We start from the raw sequence: 21,919 nt of genomic DNA on the forward strand, positions 1-21,919 counted from the left end.
CAGTAAAAAAAATTAAATAAATAAAAAATAATGCTATTTATGAATATATTGCATAAAAACATGACACACCTAGAAATACCTTCAGCAAAACTATGCAAGATACTTATGGAGAAAATTATAAACTTTGGAAGAAATTAAAAATCTAAAGAAAACCTAAACAAATAGATAGAATATTGTCTCCAAATTGATCTGTGGTTCAATGTAATCAAACAAAACCCTACCTGGGTGTTAGTAAAACTCTACAAATCAATTCTAAACTGTATTTAGAATTACAGGGGCCAAGAATAGCCATGACATTCTTGAATAACTACAACAAAAAGGGGTTAGAGGAATAGCCTCACCAGAGATCAAGCCATATTATTAAAAATGTTCACACCATACACAATAATTAAATCCCTGTGGATTTATGACTTAAATGTAAAAAGCAAAAATCTAGTGCTTTCAAAAAACAAAATAGAAAATTCTTATGACTTTGGGATTAAGAAAGGATTTCTCAAACAAGAAACACAATTCATAAAAGACTAACTTGATAAGACTAGACAAGTAAACAACTATTTATCATGACAGTGAAGGAAGTGAGGAGACAAGCCACAAGCCAGAAAAGATATCTGCAGTACATATAACTGACAAAGGATATTAGGCAGATATACAAAGATCTCCTACAAGTCAAAAGACAACCCAAGTCACTTCAAAAAGAAAAAAAAGTCTAATCGCCAATAACATATATGAAAAGATGTTCAATCTCATTAGTGTTCAGGGAAATGGAATATTAAAAACAGAGTACGTTTATAATCTTGTCAAAATGCTTGCGATTCGTCACAATAGTCAAATACAGATGATCATATCTGCATGTTTCACATCTCCTCCCTTGGTCATTTCTCTATCATTACATTTACTATGTGTAAGGTTTTGTTTGTTTTGCATACAAGTGTTGGTTCACAAACAAATGATAATTAATGTCCCTTATTCTCTCATCATAGAACCTTCATCAACTGGGGGGGTGTAGCCCCAGTTGTGTGCTCTGCTTCTAATGGACCTCTGGTGCTTTATGTGACCTCTCTTCCCAGATTATTTTACTTCACACTTGAGTTGATTGAACTAAGTGAGTTCTAGAGACATTCCATCACCCCCACCCAATAAGTGTACATTGATTCTCGATGTACATGCTTTCTCAAGACTTTCTTTTTCACGTACTCTTTCATTCATTCTCTCACCAAATATATTTCCCTTAATCTTGTATACTAGGCATAGGAGACATGAAAATAGACACAACCATGTCTGGTCCCTAGGGTCTGACAATAGTCCAGGGTAAAGAAAAAGTGAACAAGTCACAGCAATGCAGCAAGTGCTACGACTGAGGTACAAAGGGGGCTGCTTGGACAGAGGAGGGAACGTGTGCGCTGAGACTGAAGGACAGAATTTGGAGGCGGAGGGAGCACAAGGCATGAGGAAAGAGATTTCCAAGCAGAGAGACTTGTATGGCCAAAAAATCTAGAAAGGAAAAAAAAAAAAAAAGGCTTTGGGGCTTTATAGAGAGTTCAGCATGGGAAAACGGCAGGCCTCATGTTACACAGGAACTTGGAAATTATCCAGTAGCAACATGGTATCTTTGGGCAGAGAAGTGGTACAACACTGGAATTTACAAAGATGACTCTGGGCACACTGTGAAGGAAAGAATGGGATACGGAACTAGGAAACAAGAAGGAAAAAGTAGAAAGACCAGTTAGAGGGTTATTATAATTGTCTTGCATTAGATAGAAATGATAAGAATCTGAAATAAAATATTTGACAACTGTCATTGTGTCACAATGATAGGACCCACCACCCAAGAGTAGCGGTTGAAAGAGAAAGGAACATCAAGAATGACTCCTGGGAGGAGTAAAGAAGATATAAAGTAAGGCTGTATCAGTGAAAGTGGAGAGGAAGAAATTAATTTGAGGAACGTTACAACTCTCTGAATGACAAGCTTCAGGGGCTGAGGAAGAAGGAAAAGGAAGACGCTTCTGTTTTTGGCTTGGACTAATACGGGGGTTGGGAGATCATTAACCAAAATGGGAAAAACAGGTGAGGTGGATCTTGAGGGGGAAGAAAAATTGTTAATTTTTCAGCACATTGGATTGGAGGTGCCTGAGTACCATCCTGAGTAAGAAGTGTAACAGTTCTGGAGCTAGCAAAGAGGTTAGAATTGGAAATAATAAGGACGGTGTGTCTGACACTATTATAAGTGCTTAATGTGCTTTGTGACAAGCCTATCTTCGAGACAGGTATTAATGTCATCCCGACTTTACAGATAAGAAAAAACCCTAGGCACAGAGCACTTAAAGTAACTTATCCAAGTTACTTATCCAAGTTACCCAAGGTCACCATTTGGGTAAGTGCTGTAGGCAGGATTTGAATCCTGATAGTCTTGATTCCAGAGCCTTTCACTTCACAGTGTTCACCTGTGAGTCATCAGAAGCACAGACTCAAGTTGAAGGCATGAGAGAGTATGAGGCGTGCAAGGGGGACTAAGGGCCGGGTCCCAGGAAACCCCAATGCACAAGGGAGGACAGAAGAACAGGGGATCAGAAGACTGAGGATGGCCTTATGGAAGCCAGAGGGAAAGCAACTTTTGGGAAACAAGAATAGTGTCATTTGATGCAGATATTCAAGTCAGACAGCAGAACCTGACACGTTCTCACCTTTCTCAGGGAGAGTAGGTAGTTTCCCAAGAGGCCAGGGCTAGGTTGCACTGGCTTGAGGAGAAAATGAGATGAAGTGAGAGCTCGAAAAAGTTAAGCTGTGAAAAGAATGAGGACTCAGGAGGTTGCTGGAGTGATACAAGTTTGGGGAGTTTGTTTTGTTATAAAGATAGGATTCTAAGCATTCTTTCATACCACTTTATTAATAAAAAGTAAAATTCGTGAAAGTTTGCAAAAGACTTAAAATTGTAACACTAGACTTGGGAACATCTTTTTCTTGGTTTGATTTTTTTTTTTTAATTGAAGTATAATTAGCATACATGTTTTATTATTTTCTGATATACAACAAATTGTTTTGACGATTGTATAGGAAACATCTTACATGCAAAGCAGTTTTTGTATACTGCCTCCCACCAGCACATCTTGAGCTTCTGGTCACCCCCATTAGGCTCTACTGGGCCTATATTACCAATTGGCAGGTGTTTTTCCCTGGTTCTAGACATGCCAACCTTTCCTCGGATCTTCAAACACACTAAGCTCCTTGTCATCTCAAAACTTGCTTTGTTTGCTTTAACTTTCTTGCAAAGTTTCCTTTGTCTGGAAACTCTTGCCTTATCTTGCACATGGCTGGCTTCTTCTTCAAAGCTGCTTTTACAGAGAAGACTTCCCTGACTCATCTATGGAAGTCATACTCCTACTTAATTCTCTATCACGGAACTTTTTTTTTTTTCCATTCATAGTACTCAATTGAATCTGCAACCGCTTTACTTGCTCACATTTCATTGGCTGTCTCTTCCACTAGCATGTATGCATCATGATGGCAAAGATGTCTGGCTCCTTGGCCTCTGTGTCTTCAGCCCCTAGAGTAGTTCCTGGCAAATAACACGTCTTCCGTAAATATTAGCTGAATGAGCTATACAATCCGTTTTCTCCCTCTATCACCCTTCTCAACTGGGATCAAGCACGCTGTTTCTTAAACCCAAGGCCTTTTCTTGCTGTACTGACATATATAATCACAAGGGCTAAACTAACATTATTGCACTTTTATTAGATACCAGAGTCTGCGCTATAAGCTACATTTGTATCATTTCACTTACATAAAACCCTCACACAGATACATACTTTAAAAATAATCTCTATTGCACAGGTAATGAAACACAGGAGGTTGTATAACTTGCCGAAGTTCGCAGAAGTGGTGGAGCCGTAACCAGAATCTAGTTCTAACTTCAAAACAAACCAAGGCCGGGACACTGCTCTCTTCAAGTCAGAGTACATAGTCTGGTTTGGGAAGTGTCTGTTTTACACCTGCTCTACACAGGCCACATCCTAATCATAATAAATGAAAGTTTCACCACCTCCCCCTCGCCCTTCCCACTGGCTCGATGGAAGGAGAAGACAGCGGGGAGCAGTGGAGAACTGTCCTGAACTTTCAAGTTCCGGCTTCTCCCAAGGAAGATGCATGTAAGGAGAAGAGACCCGAGCGTTAGCAACTTGTATCTCAGCACTGAGGCAGCGGTAACCCGGAGCCTAACAAGCGACTGCCGAATTTTGGAGCAGAAGCAAAGTCCCGCACTGCATCAGTGGCCACAGCGCTTACCTTAACTGCCACCTCCGGAGCCGAGTCCACCGCCACTGCCAGAGACGGCTTGGCCGAAGCTGATTTAGTCAAGTGCATGAGGGAGTCGGAAGCTGGCAGTGAACACCGTCCACCCTCACTGTCCGAGTCCGATTCGGACCCTGAACCCGAACCATAGGACGCAGCCAAAGATGCAATCGCAGCCGACATGACTGCAACCGATCCTCTGCGGAGACCAGGCCCCGGCGGAAGAAGCGGCTTCCAGGTCCTGACAGATTAGCATGACACACATTACTTACTTCCTTTGCTAAGAGTTCATTTACGACGTCTTTAAGCTATAATCAATTAGTATTTGAATAAATATAAGAGAACGCAGAATACGAAAATGTTTATCTAGGGAAGTAGAGAGAATTGTGATACCTTATAACTTTCAGGACCTATTCGGCTGGATTGAAGACTACGAGTTCCGAAATACCCTGAGGTCACGAGGTCCAACACTCCCGGCGTTCAGCGCGGCGGGAAGTGGAAGAGGCATAATGGGAAGTGTAGTTTGGTGAGAGGGGCGGGGCGAACTGGGCAGGCCTCTCTTTGACCACGCCCCTGAATGGATGGTTCATTCAATTGGCTATCATCTTCCCTCACTCCCAGGCCAAGCACTGTTCTCTCAGTCCCCTTCCCCCAAATTGGAGATTGGGCAATACCATACAGCCTCAGGAAATGGGGGGGGAGAGCCGTATTCATTCCCTCTGTTGGGTGAGTGGGCGGAGGCTGAGTTTTCCACCACGGCTGCACCTGGGCTCTGGGAGCTGAAGAGGAAAGTGAGAATCTTAAATTGGAAGACCTTGAGTGGTGGAGAACAGCTCCTGATGGGAAGGATGGGAGATTAGGTGGCGAGGTCCAGCGGTTCCCCCTGCTTCAGGAGCGGATCTCCGCGCCCAGTTGTGGAGCGTCGCGCGCGGGGAGGGGGCGGGTGGGGGGCGGCGGCGGCTCGCGGTGTTGTTCGCTCGCGCGTCGAGCACACGGTGGGTCCGGCGACCGGCGGGCGCCGCAGGCGGCGTTCCCAATAGCCCGGTGCCTGGGCCGCTGCCCGGAGCGGATTCCACTCCGGAGCCTGTCGCTCCTGGAGGCTCTAGGTGGAGTCCCGGGAGCAGAAGGGGACCGGCGGCCGCCGCCGAAGCATGAAGAAGGGGTAAGGCAGGAGCCCCCCATGATTTCACGGTGAGCGCGAGTCTCTCAGGAATTGTTTTTTGGTGGGGACAGGGTGCTGGGAGAGGAACTCTTTCTCACTGGCCAGAACGGATGGAGGTATGTGTGGCGCTCTTGCCCGGCAAAGGTGACGGGGATGGGCGCGCCTCCCCCGCGCCGGCCCCCACCCCCATTCGCGGGTTTCCAGAGCTCTGGCCGCCCACCCGCCTGCCGGGCTGGGTGCCGAGGCAGACGGCTGGCCGGCGCGCCTGGGTCTCGGTTGCAGGGACCGCCCGATGCTGCCCTAGGCGGGGAGACTGCGGGTCTTACCTGGGGTGCCACCGCCTGAGCGTCCCTGCCCCGTCGGCCACCCCCATGCCGCCTCGCTTTGGGGGCGGCTGCAGCACCGGGTGGCAGCGAAGCCCCCGCTCGCGCTACGTGCGGGAGGCTCCGTAAAGCCGGCTTGTGTGCGTGTTTGCGCCGCGCGTCTTTATATTACAGCCATAAAGGTAAAGCGAGTGCGGGGATCCCTTTCTTCCCCCGAAAGGTGGTGGAGGGGCGAAGCGGGGCGGTCGCCTCTGATGCCTCGTAATGGGGGAGTGCCTGGGGCAGAGTTAGGGAGCCGCTTACTCAGCTCCGTTGTCGGCAGGACTCGCCCATTGTGCCACCCAGATAATTATTCAACTATGCAGCATCCATTGCACCTTTCCCATTTTTCTTTTCCCCTTGCTACAGCATGCCCCCTAGCTTCGGTACTCTGACGCCTTCTCTTGCTTGCACTTGGCGGATGAGGAACTGGAATAATGATGAAAAGAAAGCACATCTGACCTGAACATTCACAACCTGTCCTAGAGCCGATTAATTAACTAATCCCCAGCTAGACTAGGTACTTTAATACGACTCAGTCTAATCCTATTCTTTTCTGTTTAACGTGTGCTTTGGATTATGATTTAATTTTTTCTTTGGTGTTAGATTCACCTATTAGTTAAGTCTTATTTTTTTGTCCAGTAATTTATTGGTTATTCAACCCATCTAATGTTCCTAAATTTAACATATGTGATAGGTAACTTTCATCTTTCTAATTGTTGATAGCACTGTATCATAATTACAAATGCAGTCTGTCTTTGAACTCTCAGGAACAGTTTTTTCCGTATCTAAGTTTCTGTTAGGAAAGTATTTTTATTTATGGCGGATATTTGAATAAAGTACTCATTCAAGTTTTGAATGAGAAAAGTTTTGTATTTCTTTATTTTTCAGTAATGGAATATTTTACTGGTAATCATAGCCTTCAGTTGAATGAAAGGAAGCATCTAATATTTTAGGTGGGGTTTTAACTGCCATAATGAGCATTCGCTAATTTCTCTAAATTTTTTTTTCAGTCTTTGCCATATCATGTATTAATTGTTAAGAATTTTTCTCATTTTTTTCGAACTTCTTTCTACGAGGATGGGCAGGCTCCAATTTTGCATGATCTACCTGAAAGATGAAATATTTTTTGAAAACAGAAGAAACAACTGTTGGTTACTTGATTATTATGTTAAAAACTGTTTGCCTTTCATTACTTAAAAATAAATGATTCACTACCAAAAATAAGTGTTCCTTTTTTTTTTTGTAATCCTCCCCTTCCAGCTTTTCTCCTTTAAGCTTGTTGCCATAACCCTCTTGATAAAACAATTGCACATAGGCATTGCAGAGGCAATTGATTTAAGGTACAGTAATTGTTTTATGTCCTTTGGAAGTGGCGCACATATAATATCACTTGATGGTGTAGGATCAGTTGCTTGGTTAGAAAATGACCTTGCAATCTACAAAATGGACACCTCTGTGCCTTGGTTTCCTTATATGCAAATGGTGGAAATACTTATTTATGCCACTGAGTAGTATGCATAAATTCAGTAAAGATGTTTTCATAATGCTTTTAAAGAAAATTTAAATATTTTAGCTGATAGATGATGAAAATATTTCAGTGTAAAACAAGGAAAAAAATGTCAGGATATTCCATGGCATGTCAGAATGGCTGATTTACATTGAATTTTGCTTTGGAGATGTATGGCTCTAAATTGAAAAATGTTTCTCATCCATCAAGAATTTTTAATAATTGTAAATTTAATAAACATTATAGTTAGTACCTATATATAGTTGTAAATGTAAGTATCATTTATATTGATGATAAAAGTTATACGACTTGGTAATAAACAAATACAATCTTGAATTAAGTTTGTAAAAAAATTTTTACAAAAAACGTTAAGGCCCTTTTTATTGAAAAATTTGCAGATAACATGATCCATAGTACATACTTGTGATCATTTGTAAGGTATGATACAGAGTTTTATTATTCAGGCTTGTAAATAAACACATATTTAGACATAATGTGGTAATCTGTAATATTACATTTAATTATACATTTTGCTTTATTTTCAGAATAGGTTAAGCTATCCATTTCCAAGTGTTTGGTTTTCATTATGAAAGAAATGGTATTAGTAGCTTTTGATTTCCTTATTGGAGTATTATTAACTCAGTTTATTTTTATAGTGAAAGCTACTATGAGAATATTATGTTATTATGACTTCTACCAAAGTTGTATTTTACCAGAGCTTAGTGGGGAAACTTCATATAGATGATAAGTTTATTGAAATGTCATTAAAATTACTATTGTATAGTTTGTTTTTTTTTTTGAGAATGAATTTGATTACATTTTTAATGTTTTCTCAAATGACCAACTTAAAATTCAGCTGTCATTGTCTCTTGGGTAAACACAGCTAATTAAAGGTTCTTCTAACTTCCTTGAAGACAGGAACTAAGCTAATGTTTATTGTCATAAATCCAAAATTGCTAGCATAGGGTTTAGCAAATAGTAGGGACTTGTTTTTGTTGTTGCTGGACAAATAAAATGAATGAGTGAAGGGTATCCATTGATATGATATACTGAGTAGAAATTTTAAAAAATAGATTTATCAAACAAATTTTAACTCATGAAACATAGTTTTATCTCAGGAGAAAAGACAAAATGTTTGGAAAGTGCTTTGAACTTTATCTGTTCATATAGAATTCCTTTACCCACACATTTTTGGAAAGAGCACTAAGTACTGCATAATATATATGAGGTCAACCTTTCATTTATAAAATGATTAATTTTCTTACCTCTTATAGGTCACTACATGAAAAAGTACAGTAAAGGTTCTTTGTTGTTATTTTCCTAAATTAGATGAGTATAGAAATGTGTTTGATTCTTTTTTACTTCAGTTTTTTAGTGAAATATTATTTAAAAAGATGTAAGTAAATTACAGCCTGTGCTAAATGTGCCTGAATACTGAGTTTTAAAAATAAATGACTTCTGAGGTGGAGTTTTTTTATAACGTAAAGAGTCTTGTATTTTTAACTTATCATATTTACTTTATAATTTTCAGTCTTTGTGTATTGCTGGTTCCTAATTTAGCATGAGATCTATATTTTAAAACTTGGAAAAATGGTTTAGAACTTGGAACTTTCTCAAAAACAGTATGCTTAGTGGTTAGATTCACAGACAACCTACCAAATTCAACCCATAATATACTTAGATTATAAGATTAGGCTAATAATACCAGAGAATTAAAGAATATTAATAATAATTAGGATAAATACTATATCGAAAATACCTACACTATGTACAATAATTTTTCTTTGGGATTTTTCCTTGAAATGCTAGGAATACATTTCTCTTGTGTTAGACATGACAACATTATTAGGAACTTGTCCTCTAACATCCACTGGACGTGAAGAAGAGGATCTTCCTCAGTTCAGTGAGCCTTAACATTATATGGGGCAAGAGGTGAGAGAATGAGAGAAATTAGAAGGAGCTAGGGTCTTCTATGTGACGTTTGACAGGTCATTTTACCTTTCAGGGTCTTTGGTTTTCTCTGTTATAAAAGGAGAAGGTTGACATAGACCTCTCTGAGATGCCTTTCAGTTACAAATAAAATTCAAAGGCACTTCAGTGCTCAGTGTAACCACTTTTTTCTGAGAGTTCATTTTTCCTTTCTAATGTTCCTGCTTTATATACCTTCTCTCATGGAATTTCTTCTTTCTAGATCTACTTCTGAAAAGATTATAGTCTTTTTTTTTATCATTTAAAAAATTTTTTTTTCATTTATTTATTTTTGAGAGACAGAGAGAGCACAAGTGGGGAGGGGCAGGGAGAGAAGGAGACAGAAATCCAAAGCAGGCTCCAGGCTCTGAGCTGTCAGCAGAGAGCCCGACGTGGGGCTCGAACTCACAAACTGAGATCATGACCTGAGCCAAAGTCAGACGCTTAACCTACTGAGCCACATAGGCGCCCCTGAAAAGATTATAGTCTTAATCTTCTGTCATGCCTATTCTTGGAAGCAAGACTTTTTAGGTTTTTAAAGGAGTTTTTTGTAATGTTTGTTATTTTGTCTGCTTTTATTTTTATTCTACTTTATTTTTTTAACTCCTAGCACCACCAAGAAACAGAATTAAGATGATTTGCTTTGTTCTTTGTTTTTTATTGACAGTGTTTAAGAAAAGTCAAGGTAGATTTTATTTAAACTTGGGAGAATGATCATATCCAGTGAATCTCCACAGAAATTTTTTTAATAAGGAAAATTATTGGAACTAAGGTTTTGGAGTGGGTTTATGAAGGTAAAATGATGGAATATGACCTGGGAGTAGGGTTGTCAGGTACTGTTTGGGATATCTTGCATTTTTATTTGCTAAATCTTTCAGTCTTACTTTGGGTGCTCTAGAACTTTGGGCATGGCAGGAGCAGAGGTATGGTATGGTTGGAAGCAGAGTGAAAAATAGAGTTTATGAATTCCTTGAGAACAGAAGCAGTTTCATTGTTTTGGTTGGTTGTTTTGTTTTGCTTTGCTTCATTTTTGTGTTTCCAGAATTCTTTAAGTTACATGGATATTTGAGTGGATACAGTTAATACAAAGATTAGCAGGTAAGTGATTCTCTTAGGTGGAAAGATCAGGATGCTGTGAGAAAAGGGGTCATGAAACACAGTTATAATGCTCATTTACAGTGGAATATTTTGTTGGTTTTCAATTCATATTTGGAGGTTAATAGTATTCAAAAATAATATGTAACATGTTCTCCCATGTGGAAAAAATTGATATTACATGCTTGCTATATATGCAAGTCACTGTATAGCTACTGTTATATTTATTATTTTACTTAATACCATAGTCCTATTAGAATTTAATGGAGGAAGAAGGTTAATGGAAGTAAACAAGTGGTTTATTCTGCTCAGCAGAAACACAGGTTCTCTGGGAACCACTTTCTCTTCCCTTTCCTCAGTAAGTTACTCTGGAGCAACCATTCTAGTAACTTGGGAACAGTAATTCTGCCTGCCTGCTACTCTTCCCCTCGTCTGTAATTGGTCAGTCTACTGGTGAGATACCACTTGTCCCATGCTAAACCAGTTATTCACTCAGCACATAATATTGAAGACCAAGTAGGTGCTAAAAGTATACCATAGAGAGCAAAACAGGTCTCAGGTCTCTTAGAGGTAACAGTATGGTTAGACAGATAATGAACAAATACACATATCTGTAATTAGAAATTGTGGCGAGTGCTGTAAAGGAAAAGAACAGGGAACCTGATTTACCTTGGAAGTCAGGGAGGGTTCTTTAAGGAAAAATTAGTGGAAGTTAGCTATGAGAAAAAGGAAAAGATGCCAAGAATACATGTTAAAAAATTTGGAGGTAGGAAAGAGCTTGGTAGGTTCAACTAAGAACTAAGAAAAGGCCAGAGTAGATAAAGCTCAACTATATAGTGAAAAAGAGGGATTGTGGCTTAATGTACAGTTGTAAAGGTAAATAGGACTCAGACCATGTAAAGCCTACTTAAGTCTTGTTTCAGTTAGAGCTCTGGATTTTAAGTGTATTGGGGAAAGCCATGAAGGGTTTTAAGCAGGTCAACAACTGTACTGGATCTGTCTTTTAAAAAGATCACTCTGGGAGATCAGTCACAATCCTGCCTGTTTTTGTTGGTGCAGTTCTAGACACCTTCACTGAGCCAGGACAGTCAGAGCTTTTCCTGAGTTCTAAGTGCCCAGAGGTTTGAATAATTTGTTTTTTCTCCAGTGGCTGAAACTATAAGACATAAAACCCAGGAACTGTTAATGGTGTTGTTTCTTGTCATATGAACTAAATAAACAGAGTAGGAGAAGCAGATGCACAGAGTCCCGACTGTATTCACCTGTCTTTGTCCATGGTCCTGAGATTGGGTTCCAAGAGACACCTGAGTGTAATAATAAAAAAAATCTTTGTAATAAGTTGTCCATTTTTTCCCATAAACTAGTTGGAATTATATTTCTGGTACTTGGCAGTCAACCACCCAAGACCCATCATAGATTAATATGTACAGGGTCACATGTCTAATAAAAATGTTAGAGGTAGAATTTGAACACAGATTTTAAAATCCCTTTTTTCCTACTACCCTGTGCTGGTAAAGTGCTACATATTAAACTAATGGTTCTGACGGAATTCTAAGGAGGTGGAAGTTGGATGTGGTTGACACCTGTTAGGTGATGATGGCAAGCAGTGTTTTATTTTGGGTATGTTTGACAATGGTACAGTTTCCTGCCATTTTTTCGTCTTGAGTAACTGTTAATCAAGTCTACTGTAATAAGTTAATGTTTCCATACTGAAATTCATTTGAAAAGAAAAAGAAGAGGCACCTGGGTGGCTCAGTTGGTTAGCGTTAGACTTTTGTGGTTTGGGCTCAGGTCATGATCTCACAGTTCATGAGTTCAAGCCCCAAGTCGGGCTCTGCACTGACAGTGCAGAGCTTACTTGGGATTCTCTCTCTCTCTGGGATTCTCTCTCTCCCTCTCTCTTTCTGCCCCTCCTCCCCTCAAAATAAATTTAAAAAAACTTTAAAGAAAAAGCTTGCATGTCAGGGCATAGATTAACTTATTTGATTTTTCTACCAAAAATGTGAAGTCTGTCAGTTTTTCATGTTATGCTATGAAAGTAAGCTTTTTTTGTGTTCCACTCTTTATTTAGACTCTGTTGTCTTCTATGTGTCTTATATATCTTTTTGGGCCAGGATAAATTTTGTAACATACATGTACTAGAGATGATGTCAGAGAATTGTAGAAAGGTTAAGGAAAAGAGAACAGAAGAAGCATTTTGTATTTTAGTTGAGGATGAAGACTAGCAATCAAAAATATTTTGTTGATATATTTGGTTTCATTCATTTTCTGTGTTGATTTCCTGTTTGCAGTTTTGTTTATTTTTATTCTATTTTCTGCTGTGTCTGCTTGCTTTAGGCTTGTATGCTTTTCTTTCATGGTTTCTTAAGATGGATCCTGAGATTATTGATTTTAGATCTTTCTTCTTTCCTAATGTATGCATTCAGTGCTCTAAATTTCCCTCTAAGCACTACTTCTGATGGATCCCACACATTTTGAAAAGTGTTTTTTTCATTTTCACTTCAAAATATTTTAAAATTCCTCTTGAGACTTCTTTGACCCATATGTTATTTAGAAGTGTGGTGTTTAATCCTCAAATATGTTGGGATTTTCTAGCTATCTTTCTGCTATTGCTTTCTATTTTAATTCCATTATGGTCTGAAAGCATACATTCTATGATGTCTATTCTTTTAAATTTTGGAGGGTGTATTTTATGGCCCAGAATGTGGTCTATCTTGGTGAATAGTCTATCTGAACTTAAGAAGAATGTGGTTTCTGCTGTTGTTGGGTGAAGTACTATATAAATGTCAATTAGAGCCAGTTGATTGATGGTGTTATTCAGTTCAACCCTATCCTTACTAATTTTCTGCCTGTGGGATCTGTCATTTACTTACAGAGGTGTGTTGAAGTCTCTATAATAGTGAATTTATCTATTTCTCCTTGCAGTTCTATCAGATTTTGGTGTTCTGTTGTTAGATGTATATACATTAAGGGTTGTTATGTCTCCTTGAAGAATTTACCCCTGTATATTATGTAATGCCCTTCTTTATCATTGAAAATTCCCTTGCTCAGAAGTCTGCTTTGTTTATAATTAATATAGCTACTGTTGCTTTCTTTTGATTAGAGTTAGCATGTCCCCATCCCTTTACTTTTTATCTATATATATATATCTTTACCTATAAAGTGGTATCTTGTAGACAACACATAGTTGGATTTTTTTCATCCACTCTAACACGCTCTTTTAATTGGTGCATTTGAATCATTCACATTTAAAGTTGTCATTGATAAGTGGATTAATATCTATCATACTGTAATGTTTCTATTCATTACACCTGTTCTTTCCACCACCACCCCATCTTTTTCAGCCTTCTCTGGCTTTAACTGAGCATTTTATATGGGTGCATTTTTTCTCCTCTCCTCATATATTGATTATACTTATTTTTTAAATGTTTTTTAGTGGTTGTCCTAGAGTTTGCAGTATATGTTTACAACTAATCTAAGTCCACTTTCAGATAACACTGTGCTACTTCACAGGTATTGCAGATACCTTATAATGGAGTATTCCCAATTTCTGTCTCCCGTCCCTTATAACATTGCTGCCATTCATTTCGCTTGTCTGTATGCTATAATTACCTGGAACTTTGTGGCTATTACCACTTTGAACAAACAGTTATATGATACAATCAGAGAGGATTAAAAAAATAAAGATTTTTATCTTCTCTTTATCCATTCTCTGTGGCTCTTTCTTTATGTAGATTAGAGTTTCTGACCTTTTTCTCTAAAGAACTTTTTTTCTTACAAGGCAGGTCTGCTGGTGACAAATTCCCTCAGTTTTTATTTGGCTGAGAAAAGTCTTTATTTTTTAATTTTTGAAGGATAATTTCTCTAATAACAAAATTCTAGGTTGATGGTTATTTCTTTCAACACTTGAAATATTTCACTCTATGCTTTTTTCTTTTTTTTGCATGGTTACTGACGAGAAGTCCAACATAATTCTTATCATTTTTTCTCTATAGGTAAAGTGTTTTGTTTTGTGTTTTCCTGACTTATTTCAATGTTTTTCTCTTTGTTTTTAGTTTTCTGTAGTTTGAATATTATATGCTTAGGTATAGATATTTTGGTATATGTCTTGCTTGATGTTTTCTGAGCTTCATGAATTTATGGTTGGCTTCTGTCATTAATTTTGGAAAATTCTCAGGCATTATTACTTCGAACATTTCCTCTACTCTTCTCTTTCTTCTGGTATTTCTTACGTATATGTTATGCCTTCTTTTATTGTTCCACAGTTCTTAAATATTCTGTTTTCTTCATTCTCTTTTCTCTTCGCATTTTATTTTTTATATTTTTATATTTTTATTTGCATTTTAAATGTTTGGGAAGTTTCTACGGATACTTCTTCAAGCTCATTGATTCTTTCCTCAGCTATGTCCAGTGTACTAGTGACCATATGAAAGACATTATTTATTTCTGTTACACTGTTTTTGATTTCTAATGTTTCTTTTCTATTGGTTCATAGTTTCCATCTCTCTGTTTACAATACATCAATTTGTGCATGTTGTCCATTAGAGCCCTTAGTATGGTAATCATAGTTCTTGTAAATTCCCAGTCTGATAATTACAAAATCTGCACTATATGAATTTGGTTCTGATGCTTGCTTTGTCACTTTGGAATATACTTTCATTTCCTTTTAGCACACCTTATAATTTTTTGTTGAGAGCCAGACATAATGCATAGAATAACAGAAACTGAAGAAGGTAGGTCTTTTGTATGAGGTTTTGTATTTCTCTAACTAGGAACAAGGCTGTGTTTACCGTTTGGTGTAGCTGTAGGTTTCAGAGGTTTTAGTTTCCTCTAGTGTTCTTGTTTTTGTTTCCCTTGTTGTCTTTGGGTTTCCCTACAAATACCTTCTTAAATAGTGTCTGAGCCTTGCAGTTTTTTTCAACTATAATCCTGTTACTGTGTAGGAGCCCTGTTTTAATTTTTTTTATATCTTTGTTTATTTTTGAGACAGAGGGAGAAAGGTGAGTGGGAGAGGGGCAGAGAGAGATGGAGACACAGAATCCAAAACAGGCTCCAGGCTCTGAGCTGTCAGCACAGAGCCTGATGTGGGGCTTGAATTCAAACCATACCATGACCTGAGCCAAAGTGAGACATTCAGCCGACTGAGCCACCTAGGCACCCCTAGCTTTTCTTTTTTCTTCTTTTTTTTTTTTTTACATTTTATTCTTAAATAATCTCCACATCCAACCTGGAGCTCGAACCTACAACCCCAAGATCAAGAGTCACATGCTCTACCAACTGAGCCAGCCAGGCACCCGTATAATTCTATGCTTAGATATTAGTCTTTATTTGGTCTGGACCTCCACAAGTGCTTCTCAGTTTCTCTTCTTCCCCCGCCCCCTCCAATGTAGGTATGCCAGAAGTCTAGAGTGAGTAGGAACTGGGCAGTTTTCATTTCTCCAAAGTTGAACAAGGCTCTGATGAAGTCTTTTCCTTTACTAGATAACCTTTTCTTATGGAGAATTCTCTGGACTTGTTTCAACTTGTTTCAACTGGTTATTGTTTTCCTTCCCCCAGCCAAGCAGAAGATTTTTCTCTGATTTTTCTCCTTGAGAACCTTGTGGGGCATAAAACTGAGAAAGTGTAGCAGCCGTTCTCAGACTAGACCCTTGGGCTCCCCAGGAGTTTTAAACTCTCAAGCTAGACCACAGTCAGCCTCCAGCAACTTGTTCAAGTTACCATTTAAGTGTTCATATCAGTCCCTGGCTTCTGTGCTTTCATCTTCAGTTAGTTAATCTGTATTCTCTGTATTAGTCATTCTGATTTCTTGGATGATAGTTTGTCCTCTGACCTCAGTATCTCAAGGATCAAAGAAAAGTCCATTAGCTTCCAGTTTGTTCAACTTTTATTTTGTTGTGAGAGAAGAATGATGACTTCCAAGCTGTTTACATGTTGGAGTGGAATCTGGAAGTAACCATATATTAAAAACAACTCCATAGTATTCCACTATATGGATATACCAAAGTTTATTTTACTTGTTCCCTACTGTTAGTCTTTTATATGGCAAGCTATACTCTAATAACTCTCCTTGAATAAACTGCAATTTTGATTTTAATGGCTATGTTCCAGTTATCTATATCTCCCCACATAATTACCCAGAGATTAATCAGGAATTGACTGTATTTAAGCCAGAAGACTGGAGTTAATTTTTAGTGCTTTCACTTATTTAATATTGGATCATTTTACTTATCAGTTTCCTCATTTGTAAAATGTGAATGATAACTACCACCTGGAAGAGTTGTTATAAGGATTAAGTGATATATTAAAAGGTATTTGTGAACTATAAAAGACTATATAAAAGTTAGGTAACTTACGGGGTGCCTGGGTGGCTCAGTTGGTTAAGTGTCCGACTTCAGCTCAGGTCATGATCTCTCAGTTTGTGAGTTCAAGCCCTGTGTCGGGCTCTGTGCTGATGGCTCAGAGCCTGGAGCCTACTTTGGATTCTGTCTCTCTCTCTCTCTTTCTCTTTCTGCCCTTCCCCCACTTGCACTCTGCCTCCTTCTCTCTCAAAAATAAACGTAAAAATTTTTGTTAAAAAGTTAGGTAACTAAGGTATATTAAGTTGTGATATACATTATGAGGTTTAATAAATAATCAAGCACCTTGGTAATGAACTAGCTTGAGACCAGGCTGTATAGTACAGTGTTTTGAAAGAAGGTATGATTTATTGATAATTCTGAGAGAGGACAGTTGATTCTGAAGGAGATAGCTAAGTAACAAGCACACCTTAAAAACTTAATTGATGAAATAATATGTTGATAGGGAATATTGTTTAACTTATGCTGGAATACATTAGGTTTTATGAAGATAAGAACTAAGAAAAATAAGCAAAGCCATTTTTATATAGCTCTGCAATTGGGCAGGCACTTACTATATTTCTAAAACACTTGATAAAACTGTTAATCAGATAGAATTTAGATATTGCACTTATTCCAATATTATTTTCCAAGTGACTTAGTGATTTCTGAGGTAACATAGTATTTAGTGACTGATACTCAAAAATGCGGACCCATAGTGTCAGTACCATATGAGAGCTTGTTAGAAATGCAGAATATTAGATATTAGGCCCACTCCATATCTGCTGAATCAGAAAGTACTGAGTCAGTTTAACAAGCTTCCTGGGTGACTGGTATATACATTAATGTTTGAAAGTCAGTAACTTGGTATGCATAAATCTTGCAATAGAGAAGGACCTTTGTTAAGGGTTTCAACTACATCGTATCTCTGAATGAACTTATGGTTTATAGAGAAGGGCATACTGGGTTAAGTATAACTACCAGTATTGATAAAATTGTTCTAAACAAAGAGATGCACTAATCTATTTTTAAAATCTTACACACTTAACAAAGATGAGGATAGGCTTTTGCAAATCTGATGACCTATAGATCAATATTGACATAAAAAAAGAAAATAAGGTTAATTTTTAAACTTATAAAAAGTGGTAATGGCTCCTTTAAGTAACTTCACTGAGAATTTAGAGAGTCCATTTACATGTCTTTTTCCAAAAATTTGTAGCTTCTCCATATAAAAGTAAAATTTGCATTTTAATTACTTATTATGGGAATAGTTCTAAAAGTATTATACAGTTCTCTGCTTCCTTAAAAAAAAGTATATGGAATGTAATTTAACTTTTTCTAAATGATAAAGATTCCCCTGTCCTCTACCAAAGCCTTATATGTATAGATGCTCTGGGTTAAACTGATTAATTGACTCATTATGAAACTGACTATTATTATACTTTGTTGTAATACAAAGATGTTGGTTATTAGAGGATATAGCATTATTTATCCATGTAACAAGTTATCCTGCATTGCTGGCCAACATTATTGTGATTGGTACTTGGAACTTTATATTTCTCTGTCAATATTTACATGCCTGCTTCTAGCACTTTCCCCCTCTAAATTGTTGCTTCTGATCTACTGCATTCTAGGAAACCAGATGAGATTATACAACATAGGAGGGTCTTGGCCTTTCCATGAATGAATGAATTAATTAATTAATATTTATTGAGCAGCTGTTGTGTGCCAGATTCTGCTAAATGCTGAGTATTCAGTGAAGAACAAAACAAATGCTCACTCATATGGGGTTTACATTCTAGTGGGGGAGATAAGCGATAAACAAATACCAATCTAATATAATGATAGGTAGCAATAAGTGCTATGAAGAAAAATAAAGCAGGGCATAGATATAGAAAGGAGGAGCCGCTACTTAAAATAGAGTTGTTAGAGTGAAGGGGGTACAGACCTGAATGAAGTAAAGTGAGATATAATGTTTGTTTGTTTTTAAGTTTATTCATCACACAAGCAGGGGGGCAGACAGAGAGGAAGAGAGAGAGAATCCCAGGCAAGCTCTGCACTGCCAGCACGGAGCTCGAGAGAATGCCAAATCCACGAACCAGGAGATCATGACCTGAGCTGAAACAAGAGTCGGACGCTTCCCCAACAGAGCCACCCAGATGCCTGAGATAGAATAGTTTTTAAAAGAAAAATGCATAAATTTAGTACAGAGACTGGGGCTTCCTCTTTGCCTAGAATTCTCAGGTGTTTACTTAAGGTGTAAGTTTTAAATATTTCTGCAGTTTTGATTTTGTTGGATAACATGGGAACCAAAGGTATGGTTACCATCACACCATCTAAGAATTTTTAGGCTAACTTCTGGGATGAAAGGCAGGCTGAAGGAGTTTAGATGATAAAATATTAGAACTTTGAAAGGTTTAAAAGAACTATTATAATACAGGAATCAAAATTGGAATTGTTCTAGAAAATTTAGGATTTAAAATAACACTGTAACAAATGTGTGCTATAAGCAGTCCCCTGGAGAAACAGAATGGCTTCCCGCGTGGCCATACTGCTCCTGACTTAATAGTGACACCATTAATAACAGTAGTACCATTTTTTGAGCCCTTATTATACGCTAGGTACTGTACAAGGCAGATGTGATATAATCCTCACAACAACCCTGTGAAAATGTGAGGTCCTAATTTTTATGAAGTACAAACTAAGTTAAGCATAGACTGCTACAAAATCAGTACCAGGCCAAATTTAATTGCTTAGTCTCATAAGCAATGCTTATGCTTACCCCGGACTCAAGATTCCTCTAGATATAGGGGGGAAACGAATTATTTTGATTACTTGTTGGGTAGCAAAACTGGAGAGACTGGTTCCAGAGTTCACGCAATGCACAGAGTAAAAATAGCTTACTGTATTAGTGTACCATAATTAAATGAATATGACTTGTTATATTACCAGTTATTTTACCAGTAATTCACATACAATCAAAAGATTAGTGAATTGATTAGTAAGGAATCCAGTACTTAGCTTTAATTTAAAGATGATCTCAAATTCTAAGTGATTTGGTGCTGTTACTAGAAATAGAGAAATCCAAAGCATGAGTAAATTTTCTTTTGGGGGAGTCATGGATGATGAATTTGAATTTGGATGTGTTGAATTTTGGTTAATGAGACATTCTTGTGTTGTCTGGCAGACTGATAGCACAAGACTAAATATTTATAGGGATGTTGGGGTTGTTTGTGTAAGTAATTCTGGGGTGATAGTTCAAGATTTGAAAATAGATGGATTTATGAAGAAGAGAGTGTAGAAAGAATGGGGTGTAACAAAACTGTTGACTCCTGACTTAGTATTTACAAGGTGGGAATTAAAAGGAGAACTAGAAGAGGATGGTGAAAGTGTGATCAGAAAGGATAATACTGTGTTGCATTCTGATATGACTGTTCTATTGGGACCAGGAGGTATAAGGTGTTGTAGGCCGGGGCCCTTCTTCTTTGAAGAGGAATATGAAATGCTAGTGACGTAGGAGGGGAAGCAAACCCAGAAGTATGTTGATGGTTTTGAAAATAGAGGAGAATGAAATGATTACAAGGACTTTGATAAGGACAAAATTTTTTATAATGAATTGAAGGGGTAGGATAAAATGTTTAAATCAGAAAGGAACATTTCAGATACGGAGGTCTTTGAGGTAGAACTGTGTAAGAATCTGTACACAGACACTTGATGTATTTAGTAGAAGGGAAGATGCTAACTCCTCAGTCCTCAGGTCTGGAAGTAATGACAGTGGAGCCCTCAAGAGAAGTGGGGTATACTTTGAAAAGCCTTATTCTAATCTTTATGCTTCTATCACTTGATTTGGGGTTGGCAAAAGTACATGCTGTGTCATTTGAGGTGGGACTCTTCAAGGGAGGAAAGGGGTCATGGATTACTAGTGAGTGTTCAATTATAAATGTATTCTTTTTCTTGCTTGCAGTAATAAATCTTTTTTCACTGTGATAGAGGCAGCCAACATCTGTATACCTTATGTATAGTAGATCAGTGTTAATGTCATAAAAATCATCATTTTCATGGTCAGTCTAGTGGTGGAAGTAAATGAAATAAAACATGTCTCTTTACCGATTTGTATATAAAGGACTTAGTTTCATTCGTTAGCATTAAAAAGATAATGTAAGTTTCTTTTTTTCTAATGCTATACTAAATACAGAAAGATGACATTAATGACCTGTCATCAGTTGAACATGAATTTTAATATATATTCCTTGTAGTAGTGATGGATTTATGATTCTCCAACTAATTTTAAATTCATTAAATTCACTCATTAAAAGTCTTACTGTTATATGAGAGATCATGTTAGGAGCAGAAACTGCTGGTTAAAACAGTATTTACTAGGGGCGCCTGGGTGGCGCAGTCGGCTAAGCGTCCGACTTCAGCCAGGTCACGATCTCGCGGTCCGTGGGTTCGAGCCCCGCGTCGGGTCTGGGCTGATGGCTCAGAGCCTGGAGCCTGTTTCCGATTCTGTGTCTCCCTCTCTCTCTCTGCCCCTCCCCCGTTCATGCTCTGTCTCTCTGTGTTCCAAAAATAAATAAAAAATGTTGAAAAAAAAATTTAAAAAAAACAAAAACAGTATTTACTATAATATCCTTGTGGAGTCTTTTGTAGGGTAAAATGAAATGATTGTTATAAAAGGGCTTTTGAGAAGTTTCTATTAATATACGTTGTTACTGTTATAGACCACAGGACTAGGACTGTAGATAAGGCCATGATTTATGTTTTTTTATGAAATATTTAGTGTGGTATTTAAATGTTTTTAATGTAATAAATGACTAAACACTAAGTATTTGTTTTAGTACTCATTAATTTTTTAGTATTTTTAATTTTAAAGTAACTCCCTAACCAGTCATATTGAACTTAAAGAAAGATGGTGACGATTTATTGAAAATTAAGTTACTTACTTTACGTAACTTTTTTATTTCTATTTGAATCTGTTTTCGTCTGCAGCTGTGTCCCCAGATAATGGTAAAATTATCTATAGTTGATTCTATTTGAGGATGACAGTAAAGCATATAAATTCTCCAAGTTAGATATAGATATATCTCACTTTAAGAGAATTTGATATGAAATCATTAATGGAGTGAGTATAACTAAAAATAAGAAAAAAAGATCCAAGGACTAAGTCCTGCTTGGAGTACTCTAAGATTTAGACATACAGAAA

At 37.7% G+C, this 21,919-nt stretch overlaps 3 protein-coding genes across 11 annotated transcripts in view; 2 read left to right on the plus strand and 1 right to left on the minus strand.

Moving 5' to 3' along the window:
• METTL24 (methyltransferase like 24) overlaps positions 1-2,598 on the plus strand; it is a 167,940-nt gene extending 165,342 nt beyond the window's left edge. Inside the window, exon 6 of the mRNA XM_027057116.2 lies at positions 1,816-2,598. Coding sequence (XP_026912917.1) covers positions 1,816-1,842 — 27 coding nt within the window. The 3' untranslated portion in view covers positions 1,843-2,598. The remainder of the gene's footprint in view (positions 1-1,815) is intronic.
• Positions 1-4,807, minus strand: part of CDC40 (cell division cycle 40) — a 60,063-nt gene extending 55,256 nt beyond the window's left edge. The window contains exons 1-2 of one of the 2 annotated variants that reach the window (XM_053222380.1): positions 4,678-4,807; positions 4,279-4,525 (exon numbers count right to left, since the gene is read on the minus strand). In XM_053222380.1, the coding sequence (XP_053078355.1) occupies positions 4,279-4,467 (189 nt within the window). In that variant the 5' untranslated portion in view covers positions 4,468-4,525; positions 4,678-4,807. Of the gene's footprint in view, positions 1-4,278; positions 4,548-4,677 lie in introns of those variants that run through there. The other variant, XM_027057103.2, reaches the window with a different exon arrangement.
• Positions 4,808-4,925: 118 nt separating this feature from the next.
• WASF1 (WASP family member 1) overlaps positions 4,926-21,919 on the plus strand; it is a 69,613-nt gene continuing 52,619 nt past the window's right edge. For 3 of the 8 annotated variants that reach the window (XM_053222382.1, XM_027057104.2, XM_053222384.1), the window contains exon 1: positions 5,264-5,475. The gene's annotated coding sequence lies outside the window, so the exon portion shown is untranslated. Of the gene's footprint in view, positions 5,011-5,263; positions 5,476-5,779; positions 5,952-6,177; positions 6,329-21,919 lie in introns of those variants that run through there. The other 5 variants (XM_027057105.2, XM_053222383.1, XM_027057110.2 and 2 more) reach the window with 5 other exon arrangements.

This window comes from Acinonyx jubatus, chromosome B2 (genome assembly GCF_027475565.1).
Source record: "Acinonyx jubatus isolate Ajub_Pintada_27869175 chromosome B2, VMU_Ajub_asm_v1.0, whole genome shotgun sequence".
NCBI classification, from domain to species: domain Eukaryota; kingdom Metazoa; phylum Chordata; class Mammalia; order Carnivora; family Felidae; genus Acinonyx; species Acinonyx jubatus.